Consider the following 26,585-nt stretch of genomic DNA (forward strand, 5'->3'; position numbering starts at 1 on the left):
CCTAGGCTCTGGACCGCTCTTCCTCTTCCAATTTTACTAGCTTTTTATTTGGGAAATGCATCTCTCTACCCATTATAGATAGTAAGCTTCAACGACAAAAGTCCTTCCGTGGAAGTTGCAACCATAGTCAGCCATCATTGGATCTAAGCAGAGTCATGTCTAGTGAACTGGTCACCCGACCCGATACTTTCCTGCTTTCTACTATTTCCTCAACACTCCAACTCCTTTCGCAGTATGTCACGAAGCCTTCTATGGTTGTTTGGATGCATTCAGAAGGGAAATGCACGCCTATATCCTGGCCTCATGAAAGCCCACATACATCATAGGAGGTAATATTGCAAATTACGGTTTATTTTAATTTAATTGGAAATCACAGCCTGGAAGATACAGCTACTGTATCATTGAAATAACACCCCAATAGCCGGCAGTTCGAGGTACAATGTTGTGGAGCTGCATATTCGGACACGATGTGATGGTATTTAAGGACAGACGCCACCCGGCAGCTCCCACAGTTCACAATTAAATGAACATGTTGATTTAGCGCGGTGCTCTTCTCATTTTGTCCCCTATTGGCGGTCCCCTCTCCACTGACCCACGTCGCTATAAATAGCCAGATGCTATCGCCTCGCTTTAAACGCCCTCCGGAGAGCTCGACTCTTTCTTCTCCATTCCCCGAGATGCAGGAATCAGTCTGAGCCTGAATCTCTTCCAAATGACGCCCATTGATCACTGGAAATGTAAAATGTCTCAGGTTAAACTGAATGACGGATGAAAATAAGGCGTTCTGTGCCGGGGCTGATATGCCGGGAGGCTGCACCCACACCAGGGTGACATTGCATTAGGAAGTACAATGAATGACTGATGCCAGTTTTGAACACTGTTAGAAAATAGATACACATTAACCCTTCCTGTGCTGCAAGAGGGGAAAAAAAAAGTGTAATACGTGTAAAACCATTCACTGGTATCATCCGAGTACTTACTGCTGAGGAGCCGCTCCTTGGGCCTCTGGTTCTAGTTAGTTTTCCCATCATCTCAAATCCCAAGGTGGTCACCTTTCCCATGCTCTTTACCGTCTTCTCGGCCACCAACTGGCAATCCACAAGGAGCTTGATATTCACCCTGTTAATAGCCAGTTGTACCTGGACACAAATAAAGAAGAGATCCAGACAGTGGAGATCTACCATTGACCAATGCTTCCTTCCAGTCAGTTTCAATACTTTACCTTATGGAAACTTCCATAGAAGATCTTCTTGACTTCTTCCTGATCGAAGGTCAATTCCTGTAATCGGCCCTCAAGGTCAGGGTAAAAGTACGTCAGAGACTGCTTAGTGGCTGTTAATAAGACATAAAAAGACATCTGAAGAAACTATAGCCCAAAGAACCCAACCCAAGGAGTCCAACGTGGCCTCTCTTATGGAAGGCCTAATCTAATCATCGGCTGGCTCAAGTTGCCCACCATGGTCTAACTTGTGAGGCTGGGGTCTATTGGTGACTATTATAAGGGGCTGTGATGACCATTATAGCTTACAAATCATCATGGTTGAGGGTGATGTTGGTTTTTGATCACTTATTACGGCATGAGACAACCATGTCCTAGAACCAACTGCTACAGGAGTCATCATGGCTGACATATTGGAAGAAATATCAGTATTTGACAAACATATCAAACACAGCGCCACCATTGTCCCCAGGTTGTGTGTGGTATTACTGCTTAGCTCCATCACTTCAATAAAGTTGAGCTAAAATATTGGACACAACCTATGGACAGGGGTGGTGCTTTTATTCTAATCATAAACAATCCCTTGCCATATCCCAAACTTAGATTCAAGGTCTCATATAGTTCTATATCTGGAATATCTTACGGTCCAGGATTATCCCCAGGACAGGCTGGAAGTCTTCATCTGTTATCTGCCATACAGCAAAGGGTTCTTCAGCCGCATGTGGCGGTAGGCGAAGAAGGAAACTCAAGCTGATCTCTAGGGGGAGTCCATTAGGATGAACTTCTCTAGGAAGAGAAACATGTAACACTAGATACAGCTCTTATACATCCTAACACTTCTACTGGACGGGGGTCAGACAAAGGTTTCCATTCACCAACAGCAAGCAGTGATATTGCATTAGAAATTTTCTGATGATGATAGGGGGCGCTGCTTGCATGCAGGTTTATGCGGCTATGATCTGGTTCAGTGGGAATAGAGATTTATGGCAGTGTCTTATAATAAGATTCTCCTTGTTGCAACCAATCACAGCTCAGCTTCATTTTACCAGAGCAATGTGAGAACAGGCCGCAGAGCTGTGATTCGTTGTTAGGGGAAGCAAAGAGAATTTTACTGCGCCATACATCTCCAGCGCCATACATCTCCATCCCTAAACTTTGAGAATGTGATGTGGAATTGATAAATGACATATCCACAGTATAGGGGATAACTAGCTGATCGCAACTGGTTAAAGGGATTATCCAGAATACCTAGGGATTACCCAGAAATCTAACTGTTCTCCTCCATACACAACACCACTCCAATCCTCAGTGTGTGTGTGATATTGCAGGTCCTTTGTACTGAAGTGACTGGAGCTGAGTTGTAATACCACACATAGGGGTAGTGCTGTTTTTGTTGGAAAGCAGCCATGTTTTTAAATACAGCTCCTTGGCACTAATGCAAACAAGGGCCCCTCAAGGGAAACTCAAACTTCTTTCCAATCAACTGGTATCATAAAGTTTTACAGATTTGTAATTTACTTCTATTGTAAAATCTCCAGTCTTCCAGTACCTATCAGCTGCTGTAAGTCCTAAAGGGAGCGTTGTTTTCTTTCCATTTTCACACAGTGCTCTCTGCTGCCCCCTCTGTCCGTGACAGGAACTGTCCAGAGCAGGTGTGGTTTTCTATGCAGATTTGCTGCTGTTCTGGACAGTTCCTGACATGGACAGAGGTGGCAGCAGAGAGCACCGTGTCAGACTGTAAAGGATACGCCACTTCCTGCAGGACATACAGCAGCTGGTAAAAACTGGAAGACTTGAGATTTTTAAATGGAAGTAAATTACAAATCTATATAACTTTCCGAAACCAGTTTATTTGAAAAAAAACAAAATAAAATTGGCGGAGTTCCCTTTAACATATATCTGGAGGCCTTTGGGCCCTTCAGGTGTGACTGCTACCTCCCCCTATGTATACCTCTTGAGCCAGTTGATGGCGTATCTGCCTTCATGGTAGACTATTCTAATATGGAAATTAATCATGCTAATGTAATTCTTAGAAGCAAAGACATTCATCTGCTGCGCTCCAGCCCCCTGCACTCTTGTGGCACCCAAAGCAGACTGGGCCTATCTTCACACAGCCAAATGGCTGCAATATTGTCAGCATTGATTGATCAACCATGTTGCATTTAACAAATTGGGAAGATTTCTATGGCCGGGGGAAGCGAGTCGAAATACTGCATTATACCCAAAGCGGGAGGCGATGGCAATCTACAAGCCGCGCTCCCTGATAACAGAATAGTCTGAGATTGTGAGATGTATATTAGGTGGAATTAACATATCAAATAGCGAAGCCCAATGTGCGACCTGTGATATGGGGCGCCGCAGCTTCAGGACCGTGAATGATGCCGCAATTCAATTATAACACTGGGATAATTGACTGGATAGGAGTCAAATGACTACCCGCCCTCCTCCTCGTCCCACACCAAAGGGGGCAAATGTCAGCCTGGGCAGGCCAGGTCTGAGGGGATTTGCTACGTGTTTGGCGGATTTCTCCCTGTAAAGGAGATTCGTGTTATCAGGGCTTTGTAGGATTAACAGCAAAGGCGAAATGAAAAGACGGAGCCGGTTGCCGCTCCCTGGGCCGCTCGCCTATTAACTTCACATCCACCGTAACGAGAGGCGCGTCCGGGACGAGGAAATGAGATGAAGAGTGAAACGGAGCGAAGATGGGGGACGGGGGGGGATTCTGGAAGATGAGAGGAGCAGGAGAATGAGGCCTAGCATGGAGAATAGAGGAAATTACTGAAAGGCCCTGACAGAGAGGGGGGGGCGCCGCCATGCTGAGGCTGCAGAGGGCGACAGATTAGCACCGTGCAGCCATGTGTTATGGCGAGATTGGGGAGCTGCCCCAAACCGGAACCTGACCGCAGAACTGACGCCAAAGCACTGGATTCTGCGGGGCTCTAATATCATTTATCTATTCCTCTTGCTGTCAGTGAATGGAAGCATTCTTGTCTACATCCAGGAACTGAAAACATATACAAACCTGTTGCTACAATATAAGAAACAATGGGGGAGATTTATCAAACATGGTGTAAAGTAAAACTGGCTCAGTTGCCCCTAGCAACCAATCAGATTCCACCTTTCATTCCTCACAGACTCTTTGAAAAATGAAAGGTGGAATCTGATTGGTTGCTAGGGGCAACTGAGCCAGTCTCACTTTACACCATGTTTGATAAATCTCCCCCAATATAGCTATACTACCCCTAGAGAGGAAGCTTGAAGCTATAGTTTAGGTGTCAATTTCTCATCCTTGTTTTAGATTTTTGCTTGCTGTCAGTGAATGAAAGCATTCAGTGTATATAGAGGGCTTGCTACAAACAAAGTATTGTGAAGCTAATACTATGTGTAATGTTCATATGTGAGCCAATCATGTACCAGGGCTTGGCTGCACCTGCTACCCCTGTGGCTTCCCAGCTGATATAAAACTACAACTCCCAGCATGCCCTGACAGCCTGTAGCATGGCATATGTAGATCTGAGCCGGAAGGGAAACTGGATCTGCAGATTTCTAAACTAGTTTAGGTGTCAATTTTCTATTCTTTTTTAATATTTCTGCTTGCTGTCAGTGAATCGAACCTTTCTTGTTTACATCCAGGGGCTGAACACCTATACAGACACCAGGTTTATAGCTCAATCTGAGACAGATACATAGAAACTGCAGTGTAAACAGGATTAGAGATGAGTTGTGGCTGTAAATCTTAACATTTATTGAAAGCAAGCAGTGATCTTAAAAACTGTGAGAAGCTGACAAAGTGTGTTACAACATTCCCTATATAGTGATTAAAGGGGTTGTCGTATTTGATCTTATGGATGTCCTCTGATCTAGAGCACAATGGGACAAACCTTTCCAGCTGTTTGATACTGGAATATAACTGGACAAGCCCTTTAAATGGCATACAGTACATGCTATATACATTACACCGTCATTGTCCTTACCTGGTCCATAGAGTCAGCTGGATATTCTCAGCAATTGTATAGATCCTGGACCCCCCTAAAACAAAGGCACCAAGGGAGACCCCTCTGATGGAAGAGTAATGCTTCTCATCTAAGCCAAATGCTGCCATCATATTGTAACCTAACACAGAGATGGAGAGATCAGTCATGTACACAATCATGTATGTAGATCGGAATCATGCCAACTGCTATGGGCAGTATATTGGGACAGCTAGAAGGGTTGTCATAGGCATACAGCACAGCCATGACAGCAGCAACGTCCTAGTATACTTTCAATTTCAATTCCTTCACTTTTTCAAGATCTCTGTCTCCTGTCAGTGAATGAAAGCATTGTCACATCTAAAACCTGGATGAAAAAAATATCCTGATGCCTGTAGTCTGTATGAAGTCTAGACAATCCCTTGAAATAAACAGGCAAATACATCACACCTGATCTGATAGACTGTAACAATCCCGAGACAGGAGGGAGATCAATGATGTTTTTAGTTGTCTAGACTGGATACATTTGTGATAATCAATACTCTTGGAAGAATATCAGGTAAGGGCAGGCTTTACATTTTTGGAGGTGAATCCGACTGCTTCCATTCACTGACAGCAAGAAGAGATGTGGAAAATGATGCCGAATTTAGATATGTGATAAAGCTTCAGTAATGCTACAGCATCCTAGATGTCATCCAGAATGATCACACATGTCAGGGATGGGTATACATCCCAACAACCAAACCCCCATTCATGGTGACAGCTTTAGAATGCCCATTATGTCCCGTTTGGGTTTCATTCCTAGGGACAATTGCAGGAGATACATTGGGTAAACACCCACAGTGCAGGGGAAAAAACCTTTGGCTGGACGTCTGCACTGATAAGACAGGTCAAAGTTTTGATTGGTCAGGGTCCCACTGCTAAGACCCCACTAATCGGGAGAAGTCCCTGGCTTGTTTGCAGTGATCTGTCAGAAAGGATTGACAGCAGGGAAGTGCATCTTGCTGCCACATGCATCCCACCACATGTTTCCTGATTGGTGGGACCCAGGGGCGTAGCTAAAGGCTGATGGGCCCTGGTGCAAAATGTTAGCTTGGGGCTCCCCATCTCACCCGATCAGACAAGTCATATCTAACGTTATATCCAATTACTTCTAATGCACTGTCACTGCCTCCACCTCATGTACTGCACTACGGCCCCCTATAATTAATGGACTGTACTGTGTCATTGTCTAATCATTGTATTCCAATCTTTGACTCTCCAGCTGAAAAACTACAACTCTCATCATGAACTGCCAGTTGGGTATGATGGGGGTTGTAGTGCTGCAACCTGAAGAGCCAAATGCTGCAAAACTCCCATAATAAACTGTCAGCAGGGCACAATGAAGTTTGAACTTCTGCAACCTGGAGAAGTCACCTGATATCACCTGCAGTCCTATGTAACACCACAGATAACAGTGATATCCCTCTGAGTACAGATAATGTAGTAGTCACCTGCAGTCCTATGTAACACCACAGATAACACAGTAATATCTAAGTACAGATAATGTAGTAGTCACCTGCAGTCCTATGTAACACCACAGATAACACAGTGATATCTCTGAGTACAAATAATGCAGTAGATGTCACCTGCAGTCCTATGTAACACCACAGATAACACAGTGATATCCCTCTGAGTACAGATAATGCAGTAGATGTCACCTGCAATCCTATGTAACACCACAGATAACACAGTGATATCTCTGAGTACAGATAATGTAGTAGACACCTGCAGTCCTATGTAACAGCACAGATAACACATTGATATCTCTGAGTACAGATAATGTAGTAGTCACCTGCAGTCCTATGTAACGCCACAGACAACACAGTGATATCTCTGAGTACAGATAATGTAGATATAGACCCCCTGTGTAGCCCCCCATAGTATAGACCCCCTGCGTATCCCCCCCACAGTATAGACCCCCTGTGTAGCCCCCCCACAGTATAGACCCCCTGTGTAGAACCCCCACAGTACAGACCCCCTGTGTAACCCTCTCATAGTATAGACCCCCTGTGTAGCCCCCCTCCCATAGTATAGACCCCTTGTGCAGCCCCCCCTCATAGTATAGACCCCTTGTGCAGCCCCCCCCAGTATAGACCCCTTGTGAAGCCCCCCCAGTATAGACCCCTTGTGCAGCCCCCCCCCAGTATAGACCCCTTGTGCAGCCCCCCCAGTATAGACCCCTTGTGCAGCCCCCCAGTATAGACCCCTTGTGCAGCCCCCCCAGTATAGACCCCTTGTGCAGCCCCCCAGTATAGACCCCTTGTGCAGCCAAGCCCCCGCCCCCCAGTATAGACCCCTTGTGCAGCCCCCCCCAGTATAGACCCCTTGTGCAGCCGCCCCTCCAGTATAGACCCCTTGTGCAGCCCCCCCTCCAGTATAGACCCCTTGTGCAGCCCCCCCTCATAGTATAGACCCCTTGTGCAGCCCCCCCCCAGTATAGACCCCTTGTGAAGCCCCCCCAGTATAGACCCCTTGTGCAGCCCCCCCCCAGTATAGACCCCTTGTGCAGCCCCCCCCAGTATAGACCCCTTGTGCAGCCCCCCCAGTATAGACCCCTTGTGCAGCCCCCCCCAGTATAGACCCCTTGTGCAGCCAAGCCCCCGCCCCCCAGTATAGACCCCTTGTCAGCCCCCCCAGTATAGACCCCTTGTGCAGCCCCCCCAGTATAGACCCCTTGTGCAGCCCCCCAGTATAGACCCCTTGTGCAGCCAAGCCCCCGCCCCCCAGTATAGACCCCTTGTGCAGCCCCCCCAGTATAGACCCCTTGTGCAGCCCCCCCCCAGTATAGACCCCTTGTGCAGCCCCCCCTCCAGTATAGACCCCTTGTGCAGCCCCCCCTCCAGTATAGACCCCTTGTGCAGCCCCCCCAGTATAGACCCCTTGTGCAGCCCCCCCCCCCAGTATAGACCCCTTGTGCAGCCCCCCCCCCCAGTATAGACCCCTTGTGCAGCCAAGCCCCCGCCCCCCAGTATAGACCCCTTGTCAGCCCCCCCCAGAATAGACCCCTTGTGCAGCCCCCCCCAGTATAGACCCCTTGTGCAGCCCCCCCCCCAGTATAGACCCCTTGTGCAGCCAAGCCCCCGCCCCCCAGTATAGACCCCTTGTGCAGCCCCCCACATCGCAACATTTATGTAAAAAATGAAAAAGAAAAAAAAATAAATAAACTCACCTCACCTGGATCCTTGATTTCCCTGGCAGCTTCTCTTCAGTTCAGTGAGCTTCCGGGATGCCGGCCCCGGCCGGAAGCTCACTGATGCAGGATTGCGGCGCCCGGATTTCTCCTCTCTACTGCACGGCGGCTGACATGTGACGTGATAACGTCACATGTCAGCTGCCGAGGAGGAGGAGAAGTCCCGGCGCCGCGGTCCTGCATCAGTGAGCTTCCGGCCGGGGCCGGCATCCCGGAAGCTCACTGAACTGAAAGAGGTCCGGCGGCCGCGGCTATTTAACTGCACGGGGGGGGACCGGGCCAGGGGGCATATCCCCTGCCACGGCCCCCCCCCCCGGATTGGGGGAGCACAGGGGGAAATGGCAAGGGGGGCCGTGCGGGCCCCCCTAGCGTAGGGGCCCGGTCGCCATGATACCTATTAATACCCTTGACATGTCCCGGTGAAAATTATTTTTTTATTTATACAATTATAGGCATACACAATGTAACAAAACCAACAGCACACAGTTGTAGCAATTGATGTCTTTTACATACTACAGTGAGTAAACAACCACAGTGAAGGTGGAAAAAATTAATGAATCCTATGGAATTCCCTGGAATTCTTCTGCATTGATAACTAACAAAATGTTGACTATATGTATCTAGGTCACAGTAAGGGACAAACACAATCTAGCTTAAACCATCAGCTCAGTTTTCTTAACCACAATGAGTAAACATCCACAGTGAAAAATTAATTCATAAATTAATAAAAACTTCAATAAGCATTGTAGAATTTCAAGTACTGTATTCCAAAGGATTCACATTACTTGTCCCAGAAGCTGTATGCCAGTACTACGTAGGGCCCCTAAAGCACTCAGTAATAAGAGAGCTCAGACTAGTGTTAAAGGGGTTGTCCAGCGAAAATCTTTTTCTTTTAAATTTGTAATTTACTTCTATTAAAAAATCTCAAGTCTTTCCATATTTATTAGCTGCTGTATGTCATGCAAGAAATGTTGTTTTATTTTAAATCTGACACAGTGCTCTCTGCTGACATCTCTGGCTGAGACAGGAACTGGCCATGGCAGGAGAGGTTTTCTATGCGGATTTATAGAAAACCAGGACAGAGTTCCTGTCTCGGCCAGAGATGTCAGCAGAGAGCACTGTGTCAGACTGAAAATAAAACAACATTTCTTGCAGGACATACAGTAGCTAATAAGTATGGGAAGACTTGAGATTTTTTAATAGAAGTAAATTACAAATTGATAAAAAAAAGATTTTCACTGGACAACCCCTTTAAGGCATGTCTAACCCGTTAGAAGACTGCTGGTCTCTTTGTGGTCCCCCAGGCACTCAGCTTTGGCATGATTGTAGCTTCAGCACCCCTATATCTATGTTACATTGGGGTTGTCACTTCACCTCCTTCAGAAGTGAGAATTAGAAGTTGGGAGATAAATCATAGATATTGGCCTCCAATAGTTCCCTCCATCCCGAACACTAATCGATATTTGAGTTGTTACTGCCCCTTTAAGATCTCTATTTCTAGCCGCAGCTTTTCCTATAATATCTTCATTGTATTTCACTCTTTTCTGGCTCAGAACAGATGAAGACAATCTTATTACTGCTGCTGATTGACACCGGGATCTAATGTTCAGACAGACGGAATAGGCTGTAAAGATAAGACGTACATAACTCCTGGGAGAAGCTTCTCCAAGACAAAGCCATTGCTTTACTTTGGGCGAACAAGCATTTCTACCCTAAATAGCATGAAATCCCCCATAAATATCCCTGATTTGTCCTCTGAAGTCACATGGGAAATTAGTTTGCACCTATTTCTTGGTTATCTTTGTTTCAGGGAAAGCTGGGTGACATCTAATATAGAATAGCTATCAGGCAGGTTGTCACCCAGCTTTCTGTTAGTCCTGAATGGCCACCAGAACTCTAGGAAAGCTGTAATGGACACCACCTTCATCTTCACCCAGCGTTCCCAACAATAAATATTTTTAAGATCTAGACTGAGAAGTCATCATAAGACGATTTACAGCTCGGCATTGTTGTGTCTGTCCCTCGAGAGATCTTACCATGGAATGCGTTGTCTAGTCCCTTGTCTTCAATGAGAGGGCACAATTCTGTAAAATACAAATACATGATTCAGGTATTCTACATATATAGCATAGGAACTCAGGGGCAGTGCTGCTACTAAGGCAAGGGGTTCGCTTTCCATGGCGGTCATATACTCATGTAACTATGTATGTAGCCTGTATGTTCTACCCTGCAGCTTACAAGGGTACAGTACATTATGTCGTGTATTCTATGGTATATAGGTGACCTGAAGAAAAAATCTGGATCTGGAAAGTTCAATCTTTGATTAAAATCCCTGTCTAGAGAGACTACAAGTTAGGGTGGGTTCACACTGAGGAATTCTCACGGATAAATTCCGCCGGATGTACACGCTCACGGACGCGCGCATTTCCGCCGGCTCCATAGACACCATTCTATGGGCCGGCTGATTCCGCATTCCGCCGAAAGAAGTGACATGTCAGTTCCTTCGGCGGAATGCGGAATCAGCCATGGAATGGTGTCTATGGAGCCGGCAGAAAGGTGCGTACAGTCGGCGGAATTCCGCGGAATTTATCCGGGAGAATTCCTCAGTGTGAACCCACCCTTACATAGGACAAATGGTTTCAATATCAGCATCTGGTGGCCATTGGTGGTATTGCAGCTTCTGGGGCACATAAAGGAAACAAGATTTTGGAGAGAGGGGCCGGACACCACTCTCTGTGGTTTCTCTCTGCTTCATCCTTTGGCTGTTTGGGCATGCTGGCTAGTTGTAGTTTGGCAACAGCTGGGGAGATATAAGTTGGAGAATGCTGCAGTAGAGCAATTGATCTTATTTCACTACCAACACCCAGTGTCCATAGGGGGTACTGCAGCTCTTTACTATTTTATAACATAGGGTACACTGAAATTTTCTTACATTCAACCTAGAATACATAAAGGGTTCTTACCTGGTGGTCATAGGTGGTAATGCAGCCATTTATCATTAACAAAGGGTGCTTGAAGGGGTAATTATTTTTTTTTTTTTTTTTTCAAATCAACTGTTGTCAGAAAGTTATATAGATATGGAAATTGCTTCTATTTAAAAATCAGGAGTCTTCCAGTACTTATCAGCTGCTGTAAGTCCTGCAGGAAGTGGTGTATTCTTTACAGCCTGACATAGTGCTCTCTGCCGCCACCTCTGTTCATGTCAGGAACTGTCCAGAGCAGTGGCAAATCCTCATAGAAAATCTCTCCTGCTCATGGACATAGGTGGCAGCAGAGAGGACTGCGTCAGGCTGTAAAGAATACCCCACTGTAAAAAATATTTTTTTGCTGGTGTTCCCCTTTAAAACTCACTGTTGCAGTTTTTACAATTTTTACAATAATTTGGACAAGGCAATAATTTCCTATTAGCCGCCTTTACATCTAGTCTAGTCAATAAGTCAGGTTAATGTGTTCTATAAACAATTAACCCTTTACTATCCATTCGGTTCTCTATCAGGCATAGGTGGAGCCCCATATGGACGTCCGGATGAAGTTTACAGGACAAAAGACGCAATTTATTCTACAATTTTCTGGTAATTATTGGTATCCGGTAGCACAGAGCGAGCCGCATCATGACGAGCGGAGCTCATTTCCCCAAATGCTTCCACCTCTGGGGAATAAATAACTTCTCTAAATTGTAATCAAATTGCCATTTGTGTTCCAGTAAATCCATCACAACCCTGGACGCAAACAATGAACTTTAATATGGAATTACCAGAAACTATTAAGCCGAAAATATTTGTATTTATTTTATTATATTTATTTACATATTTCCAAAGCTATTATTGATTTATTACTTTATTGTATTTCTCTTTATTTATTTATTTATTTATTTATGCTACAAACAACCATTTACCAATTTCCATCCCATCATTTTGATTGGCTGACAACTGTCATGTGACCTAGAGGGGCTGATTACTCACCGCCTATTCGAGTCAGCGCGAACCCTCCACGGGCCACGGGCATCTTCCTGGGATTGTCTCCTATGCCATGAAAATAAAAAGTAGTCTGCTTAGATAGAGGACTTGGGCACCCATAAGAGGACAGTGCAGATTCTCAGGACCACCCTGTTGATAGGGTTCCCCTCTCCAAGGGCCCCATAGCAACTGCCTTGTCCGATGGAGTCTGAGGAGGCCCGATAGTCCAGTGACCCGTATTACACAGACAAGATTTACCTGTACTGTAGCGCACTGAAGAGGCGTCGCTCTGGGCTCCGTCCATGTAGCGTGCAGATATTGATACCTGGTATTCTGTACTATACTCCATATCATAAAGGACAGCTATGTGTTCTGAACCAGTGGTGGACATCTGTTGGTAAAGAAGGAGGACTACAATGATCAGCATGCCTCTCTCATTTAGAAGATTATTTTGGATGTAGTTGGTACATATGCATTATACTTCACCTGGTTTAATCGTCCTCCACTTAGTGGGATCCACTTAATGAGATAGGAAGCAACATCATCTGCTCCTGGATCCCACGATACTGTCGCCTTGTCTCCAGAGACATCGACCACTTTCACACCACTAGGGGGCGGAACTTTTACTGCAAAATACAATGTAAGGAAAGACCTCTAGGACAGCTGCCTCCCCCTGCACTATAGTAGCTAAGGTAAGGTAAGCGTATCGGGCAGCGTGAGTACATGATAAGTAATGTAATGCATGTACACAGTAATTCCACCAGCAGAATAGTGAGTGCAGCTCTGGAGTATAATACATATATTATACACATGTAACTTGAGGTGAAAACAGGATAAGTAATATAATGTATGTACAGAGTATCACCATCAGTAGAATAGTGAGTGCAGCTCTGGGGTATAATACAAGATGTAATTCAGGATTAGTACAGCATAAGTAATGTAATGTATGTACACAGTGATCCCACCAGTGACACAGTGACCCCACCAGAATAGTGAGTGCAGCTCTGGAGTATAATACTGGATGTAACTCAGGATCAGTACAGGATATGTAATGTAATGTAGTGACCCCACCAGCAAAATAGTGAGTGCAGCTCTGGAGTATAATACTGTATGTAACTCAGGATCAGTACAGGATATGTAATGTAATGTATGTACACAGTGATCCCACCAGTAGAATAGTGAGTGCAGCTCTGTTGTATAATACAGGATGTAACTCAGGATCAGTACAGGATAAGTAAGTAATGTATATACACAGTGATCCCACCAGCAGAATAGTGAGTGCAGCTCTGGGGTATAATACAGGAGGTACCTCAGGATCAGTAATGTAATGTATGTACGTAGTGACCCCACCAGCAGAATAGTGAGTGCTGCTCTGAAGTATAATACTAGATGTAACTCAGGATCAGTACAGGATATGTAATGTAATGCATGTACATAGTGACTCCACCAGCAGAATAGTGACTGCAGCTCTGGAACTTTACTGTACCCTTTTATCAACCCAGGAGGCCTATCATTATTATAGTAATTTCTGTACTGAAAAATACGATGCTCATAAAGCCAACAAATCTGCTGGCAGAGATGCATTCAGCCATATGTCAGTCCTCACAGGTCAGTCTGCGTCTGTCCCTCTGCACCGATGGATCTGACACCAGAAGTGACGTCCTGACATTCTCTAATTAAAACTAATTGTCGGAGGAGCGGCGGAGCCTGAGAAAGGTAAACAACTTCCTCCGAATCCAAGGACAGACAAGTGCACGGCTCCTCCAGGAGGATGGCAGTGCCAAGAACAGAGTAGGCATGAGGGCAATCACCTGTCACTTACAGGTTGTGAAGTTCCCAGTAAGTACAGACAAGGTCTTTGGACTGCTGCGCGGAAAGGTGACGGTGACAGTGTAGAGAGTCTGCGAGGTCAATGACGTCAAGATCATGGAGGAGCTATCATCAGAGATATCCATCTGCAGAGAGATGAGGAAAGAATAAAGTTAGTTATGGTTAAAGGGGTTACATTTTAAAAAAAAAAATCAACTGGAGTGAAAAAATTACACAGATTTGTAAATTACTTCTATTTTAAGATCTCCAGTCTGATACAGTGCTCTCTGCTGCCACCTCTGTCCAAGTCAGGAACTGTCCAAAACAGGGGAACTTTTCTATCACTACTGCTGAGGACAGTTCCTGGAAAGACTACACCACTTCCTGCAGGGCATACGGCAGCTGATAAGTACTGGAAAGCTTGAGATTTGAGTTGCTTATACATTTGTATAACTCTTTAAGTAGACTGGAGCCAACCCTCAACTGTGAGAACAATATAGACAGCCCATTGATTTTAATGAGAATTATGCAATGCTTCAGTTTTCCTTTGGGGGGCACTGCAGGGAATTGGAATACTTGCATAGATGAGAAAAGACTGATTACAGATTACAGGTCAAATTGTAATCAGTTCCTTGAAGCTCCTGGGCCCTTATATAAAATCTGTAATGGCCCCCACCTACCATGGGCTATTCTTAATACTGAAGTCTTCTTTGGGCACCTTACAATAAGAGATTTCCTGAATGGACAGCCCCATAGATCGCTGTGCAGTCACTGGTATTGGAGGTCTAGTCTTTGTTATGGTGCTTTCTCAGAATAAGGAGCCTCGAAAGCGAAGGGTTACAATCTCTAGTGGATACGGCAGCAGAAATTGTGGGAATAGCCGTCATGTCATCTCCAGAGCAAGATGAATGGCAATGTGAGCAGTGTCACCTTTGGGGGATGATAATTTAGAGACATCAAGCCTGTCATGCAAAGGATTAGCTGCTGTGACTGGTTCCTGGGGCTCCTGCTATCATCATCTCGTGTGTCACTCTCATCATCTCTGCACTGTAATATAAGACAGCCATGTGGACCACAAGGATGGCTCTTCACACTCACCTCTCCATGACTGGCGCCCTCTAGGTGAGGGGTATATGAGACACGCTGGATTGGTCCGTCGAGAGGCATCCTCTCCCAGCTGATGGTGACAGTGCTGTGCGTGACATTGGTGAAGAGCAGGTGTCGGATGACCGGTTCTAAAAGAAAGTTAAAGGGGTTGTCCAGCGAAAATCTTTTTCTTTTAAATCAACTGATATCAGAAACTTATATAGATTTGTAATTTATTTCTATTATAAAATCTCAAGGCTTCCCATACTTATTAGCTGCTGTATGTCCTGCAGGAAATGTTGTTTTATTTTCAGTCTGACACAGTGCTCTCTGCTGACATCTCTGGCCGAGACAGGAACTCTGTCACAGATGTCAGCAGAGAGCACTATGTCATCACCGTGTCATCACTGTGTGCGCACTATATGGGATAATTGCATAGATGCTATTCTGTAGGTGCCACATAGCTTTTTTATGTAAGCCACTATATGGCACTATTATTTAGGGCCATATGGTGCTATTATGTAAGACACCATTTAGCACTATTATTTAGGCAACATATGGCACTATAATGTAGGGAACTAAATTGCGCTATTATATAGCATATCATATAACTGTATTATGTAGAGCAACATTTGGCACTATTATGTAAGGTACCGTTTGGCACTATTATGTAGGACACACTTTTATACTATTATAAAGGGCACCATACGGCACCATTATGTAGGACACCATATAGCACTTTTGTAGACCATCCTAATAAACTATTATGGAGGACATCCTGTAACATTATTATATATGGCACTATTATTTAGGACATATATGGCACTATTATGTAGGGCAACGTAAGGCACTAATATGTAGTCCAAATAAAAGGAAAGAAACACAAACACCAGGCATTATAGGACTGAATCCAACCCACTGTGCAGAAACCTGGCATCATATGGCACTATTATGTAGGACAATGTATGGTATAACTACGTAGGACACCATATGGCACTATTATGTAGGACAATGTATGGTATAACTACGTAGGATACCATATGGCACTATTATGTAGGACAATGTATGGTATAACTACGAAAGACACCATATGGCACTATTATGTAGGGACTACATGACACTTAAGTAAGCAGTGCATGGCATTAATTGTAAAGGCATTATCATATAGATGTTATTATACTGTATGGCACTAATATGTGGTTTTATAGTATGCCATTTTTATATTGAACACAGTATGGCACCATAGACTTGTATGGGTGACTGTAATATGTGGGTCACTGTATTCAACAAATTTGAAGACTTCATGGCTTATAATGTAGGACACTATATAGCATACATAAGACACTGTATGGCTCTAATATTTAGGACACTGTATGGCACAAATATGTGGGATATTGTATGGTACTAATCTTAAGAAGACTGTTACTATTATCTGTAGGACACAACATGGTACTATCATGTAAGATACTGTATGGCACTATTATGTTGGCACTACGTAACACTTATGCAGACAGTGTATGTCATCATTGTACACATTATATAGGCACTATATGCCACTATTATGTAGGCACTATAAGGTGATATCATGGATGGTACTGAATAATATTGCTCTTTGGTATCAGCATTATATGTTATATGTTTATTTTGGAAAGTTTCAGGACAGTTTTATTTCTCCCTTCTTCCATATAATAATGGGAGAGTCCACCATATGTTTTACCCAGGGGAAACACAGAATCTTAGTTACATTAATGTTATCAGATTTACCGCTAGAACTCACCCGTCCTTTGCTGAATAGTGACAGGGTCACTGGCCTCGTCCCCTGACACCGCCACCACAGTCACACTATACAGGTTGCTTGGCCATAACCCAGACAGAGAGAGCCGTGTGTCCTCCACCCTATTCTGCAATGCAAAGATATGTTATAAATAGGTCCAATCAATCTATAAGGAGACAGAGTGGGGGCAGCATTACCTCTGTCACCTCCAGACCCTGATCCGTCTCTGTAGAGCAGGTCACCAGGTAGTGCATAGCCCCCTCTGATGGCTGCCAGTGTAACTGCATGGATGAGGCCGTCACTTGCTCCACAGTAAGAGCAGAAGGAGCAGCCAGTGGCACTAGAAAGGATAACAGGGGATATATTATAAACCTAGACAGAGCATTACATTGCTCCAATATGGGTGCAGCAAATAAAGGAACCCACAGGTTGAGGTAATCCCACGCAGTCCTGCACCCACACCACTGACGTAGATGGGGAACACCGACACCAGGTAGTCTGTACGAGATGTCAGGTTCATCAGAACAGCAGAGGTTGAGTCTCCATCTAATACTACCTGCAAAACAACTAATAGGATCAAAGGGGCAAGAGCAAAACCTACAACAAAACATATAGGGTAAAGTGCCAAGAGAAGGCAAGAGGGCACATGATGTACACATCATGAATAGCAGAGCTTAGTCATGCACAAGTAGAAGATTTTTGTAGAATGATGATGTTTACCAGAATCAAAAAGAATATTATTACATAAATGGTCACTGTCATTTCAGACACCTTTCCTTTTTGTGATCTGTTACATATTCACTTCATTTAACAAAATGTTTCCTTACGGCAGAAAAAATTAGCTCTAATGTTTTGGCCACTTGGTATCTTTTTGTAGTCTGCAGTCTGCTGTCTACTGCCTGTTGTTAGAGGAATTCTGTCTTTAGTAACAGCTAGATCAGGACAGAACACAGGAAGTATGGATAGGGCTTAGAATGTGCAATGTGCAGGATAGAGAGGGAGAAATCCAGGGCAGTGCAAGATGAACTAATCTGCCTGCTGAAGATAGTCTACATTGTTCCTAAAAGGTAAATTAAGGCTTCTGTCTCATCTCTCTGCCTCTATAAAGCTCAGGGCAGCTGTCACTGTCTACTGCTGTATATCCACAGTAATGTGTCCCCTTCCCTTTAGCATGTTATCAGAAGCAGTTTAGTGCTTAGTGTAACCCTTTCCATGCTGTGTTTCTGATGCTGCTTGATGTTTCTTGCAAACCCAGTGCATCAGTAGTGCCTTCTCCAGCTACATGTAACCAATAGTAGTGATCAGTGCACATCATCCCCCAGCACAGTGCAGCCTGTTCAGTGCACTTTAACCAGCACTAGCACCATGCCATGGCATAGCAGAGTGGAGAAGGTATTATGTGTGCTCTGACTGGCCAAAAAAGTAAGTGAAAGCAGCCCCGCTCTGGTCCAGCCCCTGCAATGGAGGGAATACTACACAACCCCCAGACAAGTCGGGCACATTTTATTCATAACAGCAGCCATGTTTTTTATATCTAGGACAACCACTCTAACAAGGGTGGCACACCTCTTGAGGGGTCCCTCCTCGTGATGGATAGTAGACTATACGATACTTCCGGACAGGCTGTTGAGGTGGAGTCCAGGAGACCCGCATGCTCCTAGCTGTTACATCGGAGACCACCAGATGTGTAGGACTGGGATGGGGGTCAACTGAGCGAGGTCCAGCAACATTCCAGGACCCTGTATGAGAAGCACAAGTATCACTAAACTGAGAAAAGGTTAATACTAAGGTCCCATCACATCCCAGATGTCCTACCAAGATCTGCTTCCCTCCTCCGCTCTTTCAGTCTCATGCAGAGAGCTCGAGACACATCTCCCACCAAGGAGCTCAGCATCGGGAAGTCGGGAACCATGTGCACAGTCAGCTCCGTCGGCTCTGATGCTATTTCTCTCAGCTCAGACTCATCTGCATTCTTAACCCCTGCAAATCCAGAGCGAATGATGAAAATAAAGCAGGATCCATGGTGGTCACATGAAACTGATGGATAAGAAGGATCCTTACCAATAGCAAATATGTAGATTCCTGATTGTTTCAGATTTTTAGAAACTGTAATTGCATCATCTTGGGACTTCCCATCAGTCAACAGGATTAACACCTTCCCTGCTGAAGGCCGAGCCCCTGAGGCTGCTCTGAGATTTTCCTCCAGAACATGGATGAGAGCCATACCTAGTCATACACCAGACATACATATTATGGTGGTGAGCGACCATGGCAGACTCCCACCCCACACAGTCACCCAGTATATACCAGTAAATGTGTTCCCGCCTTTGTATTTCACTCGCTTTATGGCTTCTAAGACTTCGGCTTTAGAGGTAAATGTACTCAAGTCCCACTCTGTCTGTGGTTCTCTGCTATACTGAGAAAGACCTAAAGATAGGGAGCAAAACATTGGTACATACATAAGGTGCTGTCCAGATATTAAAAACTGGAGACCCTGTAGTAGAAAAGGACAATCCAAGAGACTTTAATACAGACCCTCTACACTATGTAATTCTTTTCTCTTTCCATCTCCACAAACTGTGCTACCCCTTCCCAGTTTCTGAATCATGACACCCCCCCCCCTTCAGGGGCGGAATAACTTTACCATAGGCCTTAGGGCTCTATTCCACGAGACAATTATCATTCGCATAATCGTTAACGATCTAAACGACCGCTATTGCGAAAGACCTGAAATCGTTCATCGTTCATCCATTTACATTGAACGATAATCGTTACTTGTGATCATTTTTGCGGACGTCTTGTTCAATGCGAACGATTTGTGAATGAGCAACGATAAAAATAGTTCCAGGTCTTATTAAACGATCAACGGTTTCTCGTTCGGTCGTTAATCGTTAACTGCTATTCAACCAAGCGATTATCGCTTATATTCGAACGACTTAACGATAATCTGAACGATAATCGTCCTGTGGAATAGGGCCCTTAGGCTGTTCACCAAGCTTGGAACCCCCACTGTACCTATGGCAGCACTAGTGTGGTGCTTATAGATACGGGAGACAAAACATCAATAAAAGTAGTACCAACGCGGATCTTGTCCCGGGAAATGTGAAGGGGGCTGAGGATTCCCCATAGGAAGCTTTTCACAAGCCTGAAATTTGTGCGTCCTACGCTCCAAGAACTGTCCACAAGTACAATGATGTCCCACTCAAGTGCAGTGTCACACTGGTGCGAGGATCCTAAAGAGAGACAAAAACAATTCATTTAGTAAAGGTGGCCTACACTAATAAATGTCGTCTGAATTTCTCCTGTTTTTCGCATACACGCTCAGCACAGCATTCCTGTGCTCTCTATGGGGAGGATTAAACCGCTCCCAGAGCAGTCTCTGAGAACAAAGGAGTCAGGCAGTGATTTTACATCATGCCCGACCGATATCTCCACCTATATCATCTCATCATCTGTCGGTGAAGTGTCAGAGGAGCTCCACATGCTTTATATTGTTGGAAGAACCCAGAAGTGGTGGGTTGGGCCAACAAAAGTTTATGCGGACCTTAAGTATAATGCACTTTAATGTGGACATTCAGGCAGTTAAGGACTTTGTCACCTCTTCGAGGGGTACCAGGTGTAGCAGAAACCTCTCGTTCCATTTTGGAGGAAATCTTTTGAGTAGGTCTGGGTGCCATGGTTGTATTTGGAGGGTTATATCTCTTCACATCAGGTTCCTGTGTTTTGGTACTTGGAGTGACCAAAAACTCGCTGTCTGTTGTCCCCTCTAGAAAGAAAGAAAAATTAGATTAGAAAAACTCCATTGGGGTTTGAGTGTTTGCATCTCATTGGTGGAAAGAAGAAGGAAAATGTATTAAGAAGTAACAAGAAATGGAAAAGGAGAGTAGACAGTGTGCTTGAATGAGAAAGGAAAAGACAAGATATAGAATTAAAAAGTAAAGAAGACAAAATGGGAAGAAGGGAGAGGAAGAAAGGAGAAGAAAAGAGAAGAGAGGGAATCTGAAGAGAAAAATGAAGGAGAAAGGAGAGAGAAGTACGAAAAAAATAAAGATTAGGAAGAAGGAAAAGAGTATAGACAAGACGAGAGAATGACTGAAGAAAAGGATATGAGGAGGAGAAAAAAGAGGAGAGAAGTCAGAAAGGACGATAAAAAGAAGAATGAGAAAAAGAAGGGGAAAAGATGAGGAGGTGGGAAGAGAGAAAAATGAAGGAAAGTAGGAAAAAAGAAGGAGAAATTATGGGGGAAGGGAAGAGAAAGAAAAATTAAGAAAAGAAGGGGAAAGATAGGGGAAAGGAAGAGAGAGAAGAAAGGGAAGGAAGGACAGACAGACAGAAGAAAGGAAGGAATGAAGGAAAACCATGAAACGGGAGGATAAAGGAGAAGACAAGACAAGAGGACAACAGAGGAGTAGGACAAGAAAGGAGAGGATGAGAAAGGAGGACAAGAGTAGTTGAAGAAAGAGAAGACAGGACAGGACAAGAGAGGAGAGAATGATACAGAGGATAGGAAGAGGGGACAAAAAAAGGAGGATAAGAGGAGGAAAGAGAAAAGGCCAAGAGAGGCAAGAAAAAAGGCCAAGACATGAAAAGAGAAAAGGGCAATAGCGGAGAGAGATGGCGAGAAGAAAGGACAAGAAATAAGAAGACTAGAAAAGGAGACTAGAAGAGGAGAAAATAGTGGAGGACAAGAGAGGAAGAGGACAAAAAAGACAATAACAAAGAAGAACACAAGAGAGAAGAAGAGGGGACAAGAAAGAACAGGATGACGGAAGAGAGGACAAGAAAGCATAGGACAGGAAAGAAAAAGAGAGAACAAGAGAGGAGAGGATAAGATATGGGGAAGAGAGCAGAAAAAAAGAAAAATGAACAGAGAGGAATAAAAAGGGAAGAAGAAGAGGAGAAAAAAGGAGAGGAGATGAAAGGAAAGGATAGGAAGGAAGAGTAAAGGAAATAATATAAGGAGACAATATGAGCAGAGAGGAAGATTAGAAGAGATCCCCACAGACCTGTCTCAGGTGTGCTGCTCTCTACAGACGGGAGAGAGTCCATCTCAGGGGTCCCCAGGGTTGGAGTTACTTCCAGTTTCTTCTCATTTCTGATTTGAGATTTCAAATCATCTACTACACAAATATAATGGCGAGAGGGAAACGATCAGTCGTCATTTCTATATATCCAAACCACTCACACCCAAACCCAGAGCTAACTTTTGTGACAGGAATAGAAAGCTCATAAAAACTTTGCAGATCATCTTTACCTTTCAAAGATTTTTTTAAAGGGTTACCCAGGAATAGAAAAATGTGGGAGTTTTCCCCCCAAAAGCAGTGCCGACCCTAATAACAGGCGGTGTGTGGTATTGCAGTCCAGTCACACTCACTTTAATAGGGCTGAACTAAAATATTAGACGCAAATTATGGACAGGTCTGATGCAGTTTCTGAAAGAAAATACAGTGATTCCTCAACTTACAATGGCCTCAAGATACAATATTTTCAACATATAATGGTCCTTTCTGGACCATCGTAACTTGAGATCAGACTCAACATACAATGCTACATACAGTCAGGATCTGCGGCACATGTAAATATCTAGATGATCAACCAATGAAACTGGCCATTTTACTGGTAAAACCCCAGTATTACTGTCATGCATGCACTGGTTGGCTGTCTAGTAGTGATCCTCCAGAGTATAGAGTGATACTACATGTCCTGTGCTGCTCTTTACCTGGGACAGTTTTCCATAGAATTTTGGTCTTAAAATACAATACTTTCAACATACAATGGTCGTCCTGGAACCAATTAATATCATATGTTGAGGGACCACTGTATTAAAGAAAACAGTGTTGGCCCTTAGGGGCCCTTGTGTTGAGATCTCCTTTAATTTCACTCAGACTACTCACTGATAAACCTCTTTTTTGCTATGAGAGTGTCATTCTCCCCCTGGATTACATGTATCTGGAGGATATATTCTTTCCCAGGGTCCAGACCACCTACTGTCACTTTGGGGGTCTTGGTTTTTAGCATTACCTCCTGCTCTGGATCACCTGAAATGAAAGAGAAGGTCTTGACAATATTGGGTATAAGGGATGAGGAATTCGGATCCCTGCAATCTTCATAATCTCACCTGTCAGTGGCTTAACTAGGACTTTGTAACCATTGCTGAGTCCTTCTGCCTCTCTCCATTTCATCTGTAGTCGATCCTCGGCAAGAACTAACAGTCTTAATCGCCTGGAGCCTTTAAGAGGAGCAAGAAGGATCTGAATTCTGAGCTAGTGAAGGACTAATAGAACATTGATTTTAATGAGAACCATGTGATTCCTCATTTCTCCTGTGGTGGCGCTGCAGGAAAACTGAATATCAGCTGCTGATCACTGCTGATCACAGGGGTCTTAGCAGCAGGATCTTCTTATCATTTGAAGCTAAAAGTGAGAAGGCCATATACTGTATATTGAATACAGAAACTAAATTATATCATTAAAAAGGTTATCCAACAAAAATCTTTTTCTTTCACACCAATTGGTTTAAGAAAGTTATACAGATTTGTAATTTACTTCTATTTAAAAATCTCAAGTCTTCCAGTACTTTTCAGCTCCTGTATGTCCTGCAGGAAATTTTGTTTTCTTTCCAGTCTGACACAGCGCTCTCTGCTGACATCTCTGGCCGAGATAGGAACTGTCCAGAGCAGTAGCAAATCCCCATAGAAAACCTCTCCTGCTCTGGACAGTTCCTGTCTCGGCCAGATATGTCAGCAGAGAGCACTGTGTCAGACTGAAAAGAAGACAACGTTTCCTGTAGGACATACAGCAGCTGATTAGTATGGGAGTACTTGGGATTTTGAAATAGAAGTAAATTACAAATCTAAAGAACTTTAGAATTATTATATATTTTGTATTCCAAGTGCTCATCCTCAAAAGACCCCAAAGGATTCGGAAGAGAAGTGTGGGAACAATTATCAGATGATTCATGGCTTATTCTCACCCTAATTTATTACTGTACATTTTGTGGGTGTATGAGTTGTATGAGGAATATAAATTTGACCATAGATGTGAGTCACATATATATATATATATATATATATATATATATATAAAAATCCTGAAGCAAAATCTACAGTTAGCCCCCTATAGGCTTAAGTATAGGGGAATAAAAGGTAGCAGCTACACCTGGGCCATGGTGACAGTGGGTGCCCAAATATCAGGACCCAATAATAACACCTCTGGACCCTATCTCCCATGTCCCATTTATAATACTAGGGCCTGGGTGTGACTACTGTTTCAGCACCTTCTATATTTGGCACACTGTTCATAGGCCCCAAACCTCAAGCTACATATGAACAGTTTTGTACCTAAAAGTGAGATTTGTGTCATTGCGACATCTAGTGGCCTTCCTGAAGATTGCGTCTACGACAAAGGTGACCTTTTGTTAGATAAAATAATATCACTATAATTAAATAATCTTTTTAAATGATAACAGATCCTTAAAGGAGTTGTCTGACTTTTAAAACCCATTCTAAAATACTTTATTAGGCAATTCTTCCATAATAAACAGGAATTTTCACAACTATTAGAGTAATAAGAGGCTAAACAGAGCATCTCTCTCGCTGGACGACCAAACATTTCCATGCTTTACCCACACAGTCCGTTGATTTCTATTATCATGTAATACTTTATTTCTCCAGTGGTGGCACTGCAAGAAAATACAACTCTTGCTGAGTTGATCGAGGAGGATTCGAAACACAGGACACCCTGTGAATAAACTCATCTAAGAAAAACTGGAGAACTCGCAACACTGCAACTTTTTAAAACTATTTTTTAATGTACATTAGTACAGAAAGACTATTATTATACACAACATGGCCAATAGAAGCAGGAGAGTTGCGCAAGACCACTATAGCTTGCAGCTTTTCCTTCCCTTTCTTCCTGTCCTGATGTCATGCGTAAAGTAATGTACTAAAGATTCCACAATAAAGAACACATTTTCTTGGTCGGTGAGTGCGATCTATTGCTTCCTTTTTGACTTGTGCTATATGAATTGTGAATTTCTGCTTGCTGGATCACCACCACTGAATGTGTGCCATGCTAACGGATGTTACTAGGCACTAGCGTCTCCACTATATGTTCCACCACTGTTGCATTAAAGGGGTTATCCAGCGAAAATCTTTTTCTTTCAAATCAACTGGTTTCAGAAAGTTATATAGATTTGTAATTTACTTCTATTTAAAAATCTCAAGTCTTCCCATACTTATCAGCTGCTGTATGTCATGCAGAAAATTATGTTTTATTTTCAGGCTGACACAGTGCTCTCTGCTGACATCTCTGGCTGAGACAGGAACAGTCCAGAGCCGGAAAGGTTTTCTATGGTAATTTCCTGCCACTGTGGACAGCTCTTGCGGTCCGTGAAAGCAATCAGGACCCCCGCAGTCACACTATGGGAGTCCCGTCCAGTAAGTGACAGGAGCTGCTCCTATCACTTACACTTAAACGCTGCGAGCGCGCCACGAGCGCAGCATTTAAGGGGTTTTTGACACGCTGCAGCGTGTTTGGAGCGCTCTTCATAGCTCCTTAGAGACCAAGGACGTACAGTTACGTCCAGGGTCATCTGGTGACAGACTTCCAGAACGTAACTGTACGTCCAGGGTTGTCTAGAGGTTAAAAAGACTCTGCCACCTCCAACCCATCCTCCTCAAAACCCTAAACTAAAGTCATCTTTAAGTAGGATAAAGAATGCAGATTCCAAATCTGTAATTTGTAGCTTTCTACTTATTTTTATTTCACCATTGTAAGCCTACACACTGGGCATGTTGGTGCATAGAGAGGACTACTCAGCTCAAGAATATAATGGAGAGGACTACTCAGCTCAAAAATATAATGGAGAGGACTACTCAGCTGAAGGATATATTGGAGAGGACTACACAGCTCAAGAATATAATGGAGAGGACTACTCAGCTCAAGAATATAATAGAGAGGACTACTCAGCTCAAGAATTTAATGGAGAGGACTACTCAGCTCAAGAATATAATGGAGAGGACTACCCAGCTCAAGAATATAACGGAGAGGACTACTCAGATCAAGAATACTGTATAATGGAGAGGACTACTCAGCTCAAGGATATAATGGAGAGGACTACTCAGCTCAAGAATATAACGGAGAGGACTACTCAGCTCAAGAATATAATAGAGAGGACTACTCAGCTCAAGAATATAATGGAGAGGACTACTCAGCTCAAGAATATAATGGAGAGGACTACTCAGCTCAAGGATATAACGGAGAGGACTACTCAGCTCAAGAATATAATGGAGAGGACTACTCAGCTCAAAAATATAATGGAGAGGACTACTCAGCTCAAGAATATAACGGAGAGGACTACTCAGCTCAAGAATATAATAGAGAGGACTACTCAGCTCAAGAATATAATGGAGAGGACTACTCAGCTCAAGAATATAATGGAGAGGACTACTCAGCTCAAGGATATAACGGAGAGGACTACTCAGCTCAAGAATATAATGGAGAGGACTACTCAGCTCAAAAATATAATGGAGAGGACT

The 26,585-nt window shown here is 43.8% G+C and overlaps 1 protein-coding gene across 2 annotated transcripts in view; it reads right to left on the minus strand.

The window, feature by feature from the left end:
• Nucleotides 1-26,585, minus strand: part of COL20A1 (collagen type XX alpha 1 chain) — a 63,311-nt gene that overhangs the window by 16,537 nt on the left and 20,189 nt on the right. Inside the window, exons 3-24 of one of the 2 annotated variants that reach the window (XM_069952952.1) lie at nt 23,166-23,276; nt 22,942-23,085; nt 22,054-22,164; nt 20,646-20,813; nt 20,125-20,280; nt 19,355-19,474; nt 19,109-19,273; nt 18,863-19,027; nt 18,614-18,786; nt 17,474-17,603; nt 17,245-17,387; nt 17,051-17,174; nt 15,286-15,422; nt 14,201-14,333; nt 12,865-13,004; nt 12,637-12,769; nt 12,385-12,444; nt 10,459-10,506; nt 5,194-5,332; nt 1,863-2,005; nt 1,223-1,332; nt 981-1,139 (exon numbers count right to left, since the gene is read on the minus strand). In XM_069952952.1, the coding sequence (XP_069809053.1) occupies nt 981-1,139; nt 1,223-1,332; nt 1,863-2,005; nt 5,194-5,332; nt 10,459-10,506; nt 12,385-12,444; nt 12,637-12,769; nt 12,865-13,004; nt 14,201-14,333; nt 15,286-15,422; nt 17,051-17,174; nt 17,245-17,387; nt 17,474-17,603; nt 18,614-18,786; nt 18,863-19,027; nt 19,109-19,273; nt 19,355-19,474; nt 20,125-20,280; nt 20,646-20,813; nt 22,054-22,164; nt 22,942-23,085; nt 23,166-23,276 (2,912 nt within the window). Of the gene's footprint in view, nt 1-980; nt 1,140-1,222; nt 1,333-1,862; nt 2,006-5,193; nt 5,333-10,458; nt 10,507-12,384; nt 12,445-12,636; nt 12,770-12,864; nt 13,005-14,200; nt 14,334-15,285; nt 15,423-17,050; nt 17,175-17,244; nt 17,388-17,473; nt 17,604-18,613; nt 18,787-18,862; nt 19,028-19,108; nt 19,274-19,354; nt 19,475-20,124; nt 20,281-20,645; nt 20,814-22,053; nt 22,168-22,941; nt 23,086-23,165; nt 23,277-26,585 lie in introns of both variants that reach the window. The other variant, XM_069952950.1, reaches the window with a different exon arrangement.

The sequence above is a fragment of the Dendropsophus ebraccatus genome, chromosome 14, assembly GCF_027789765.1.
Source record: "Dendropsophus ebraccatus isolate aDenEbr1 chromosome 14, aDenEbr1.pat, whole genome shotgun sequence".
Lineage (NCBI taxonomy): Eukaryota > Metazoa > Chordata > Amphibia > Anura > Hylidae > Dendropsophus > Dendropsophus ebraccatus.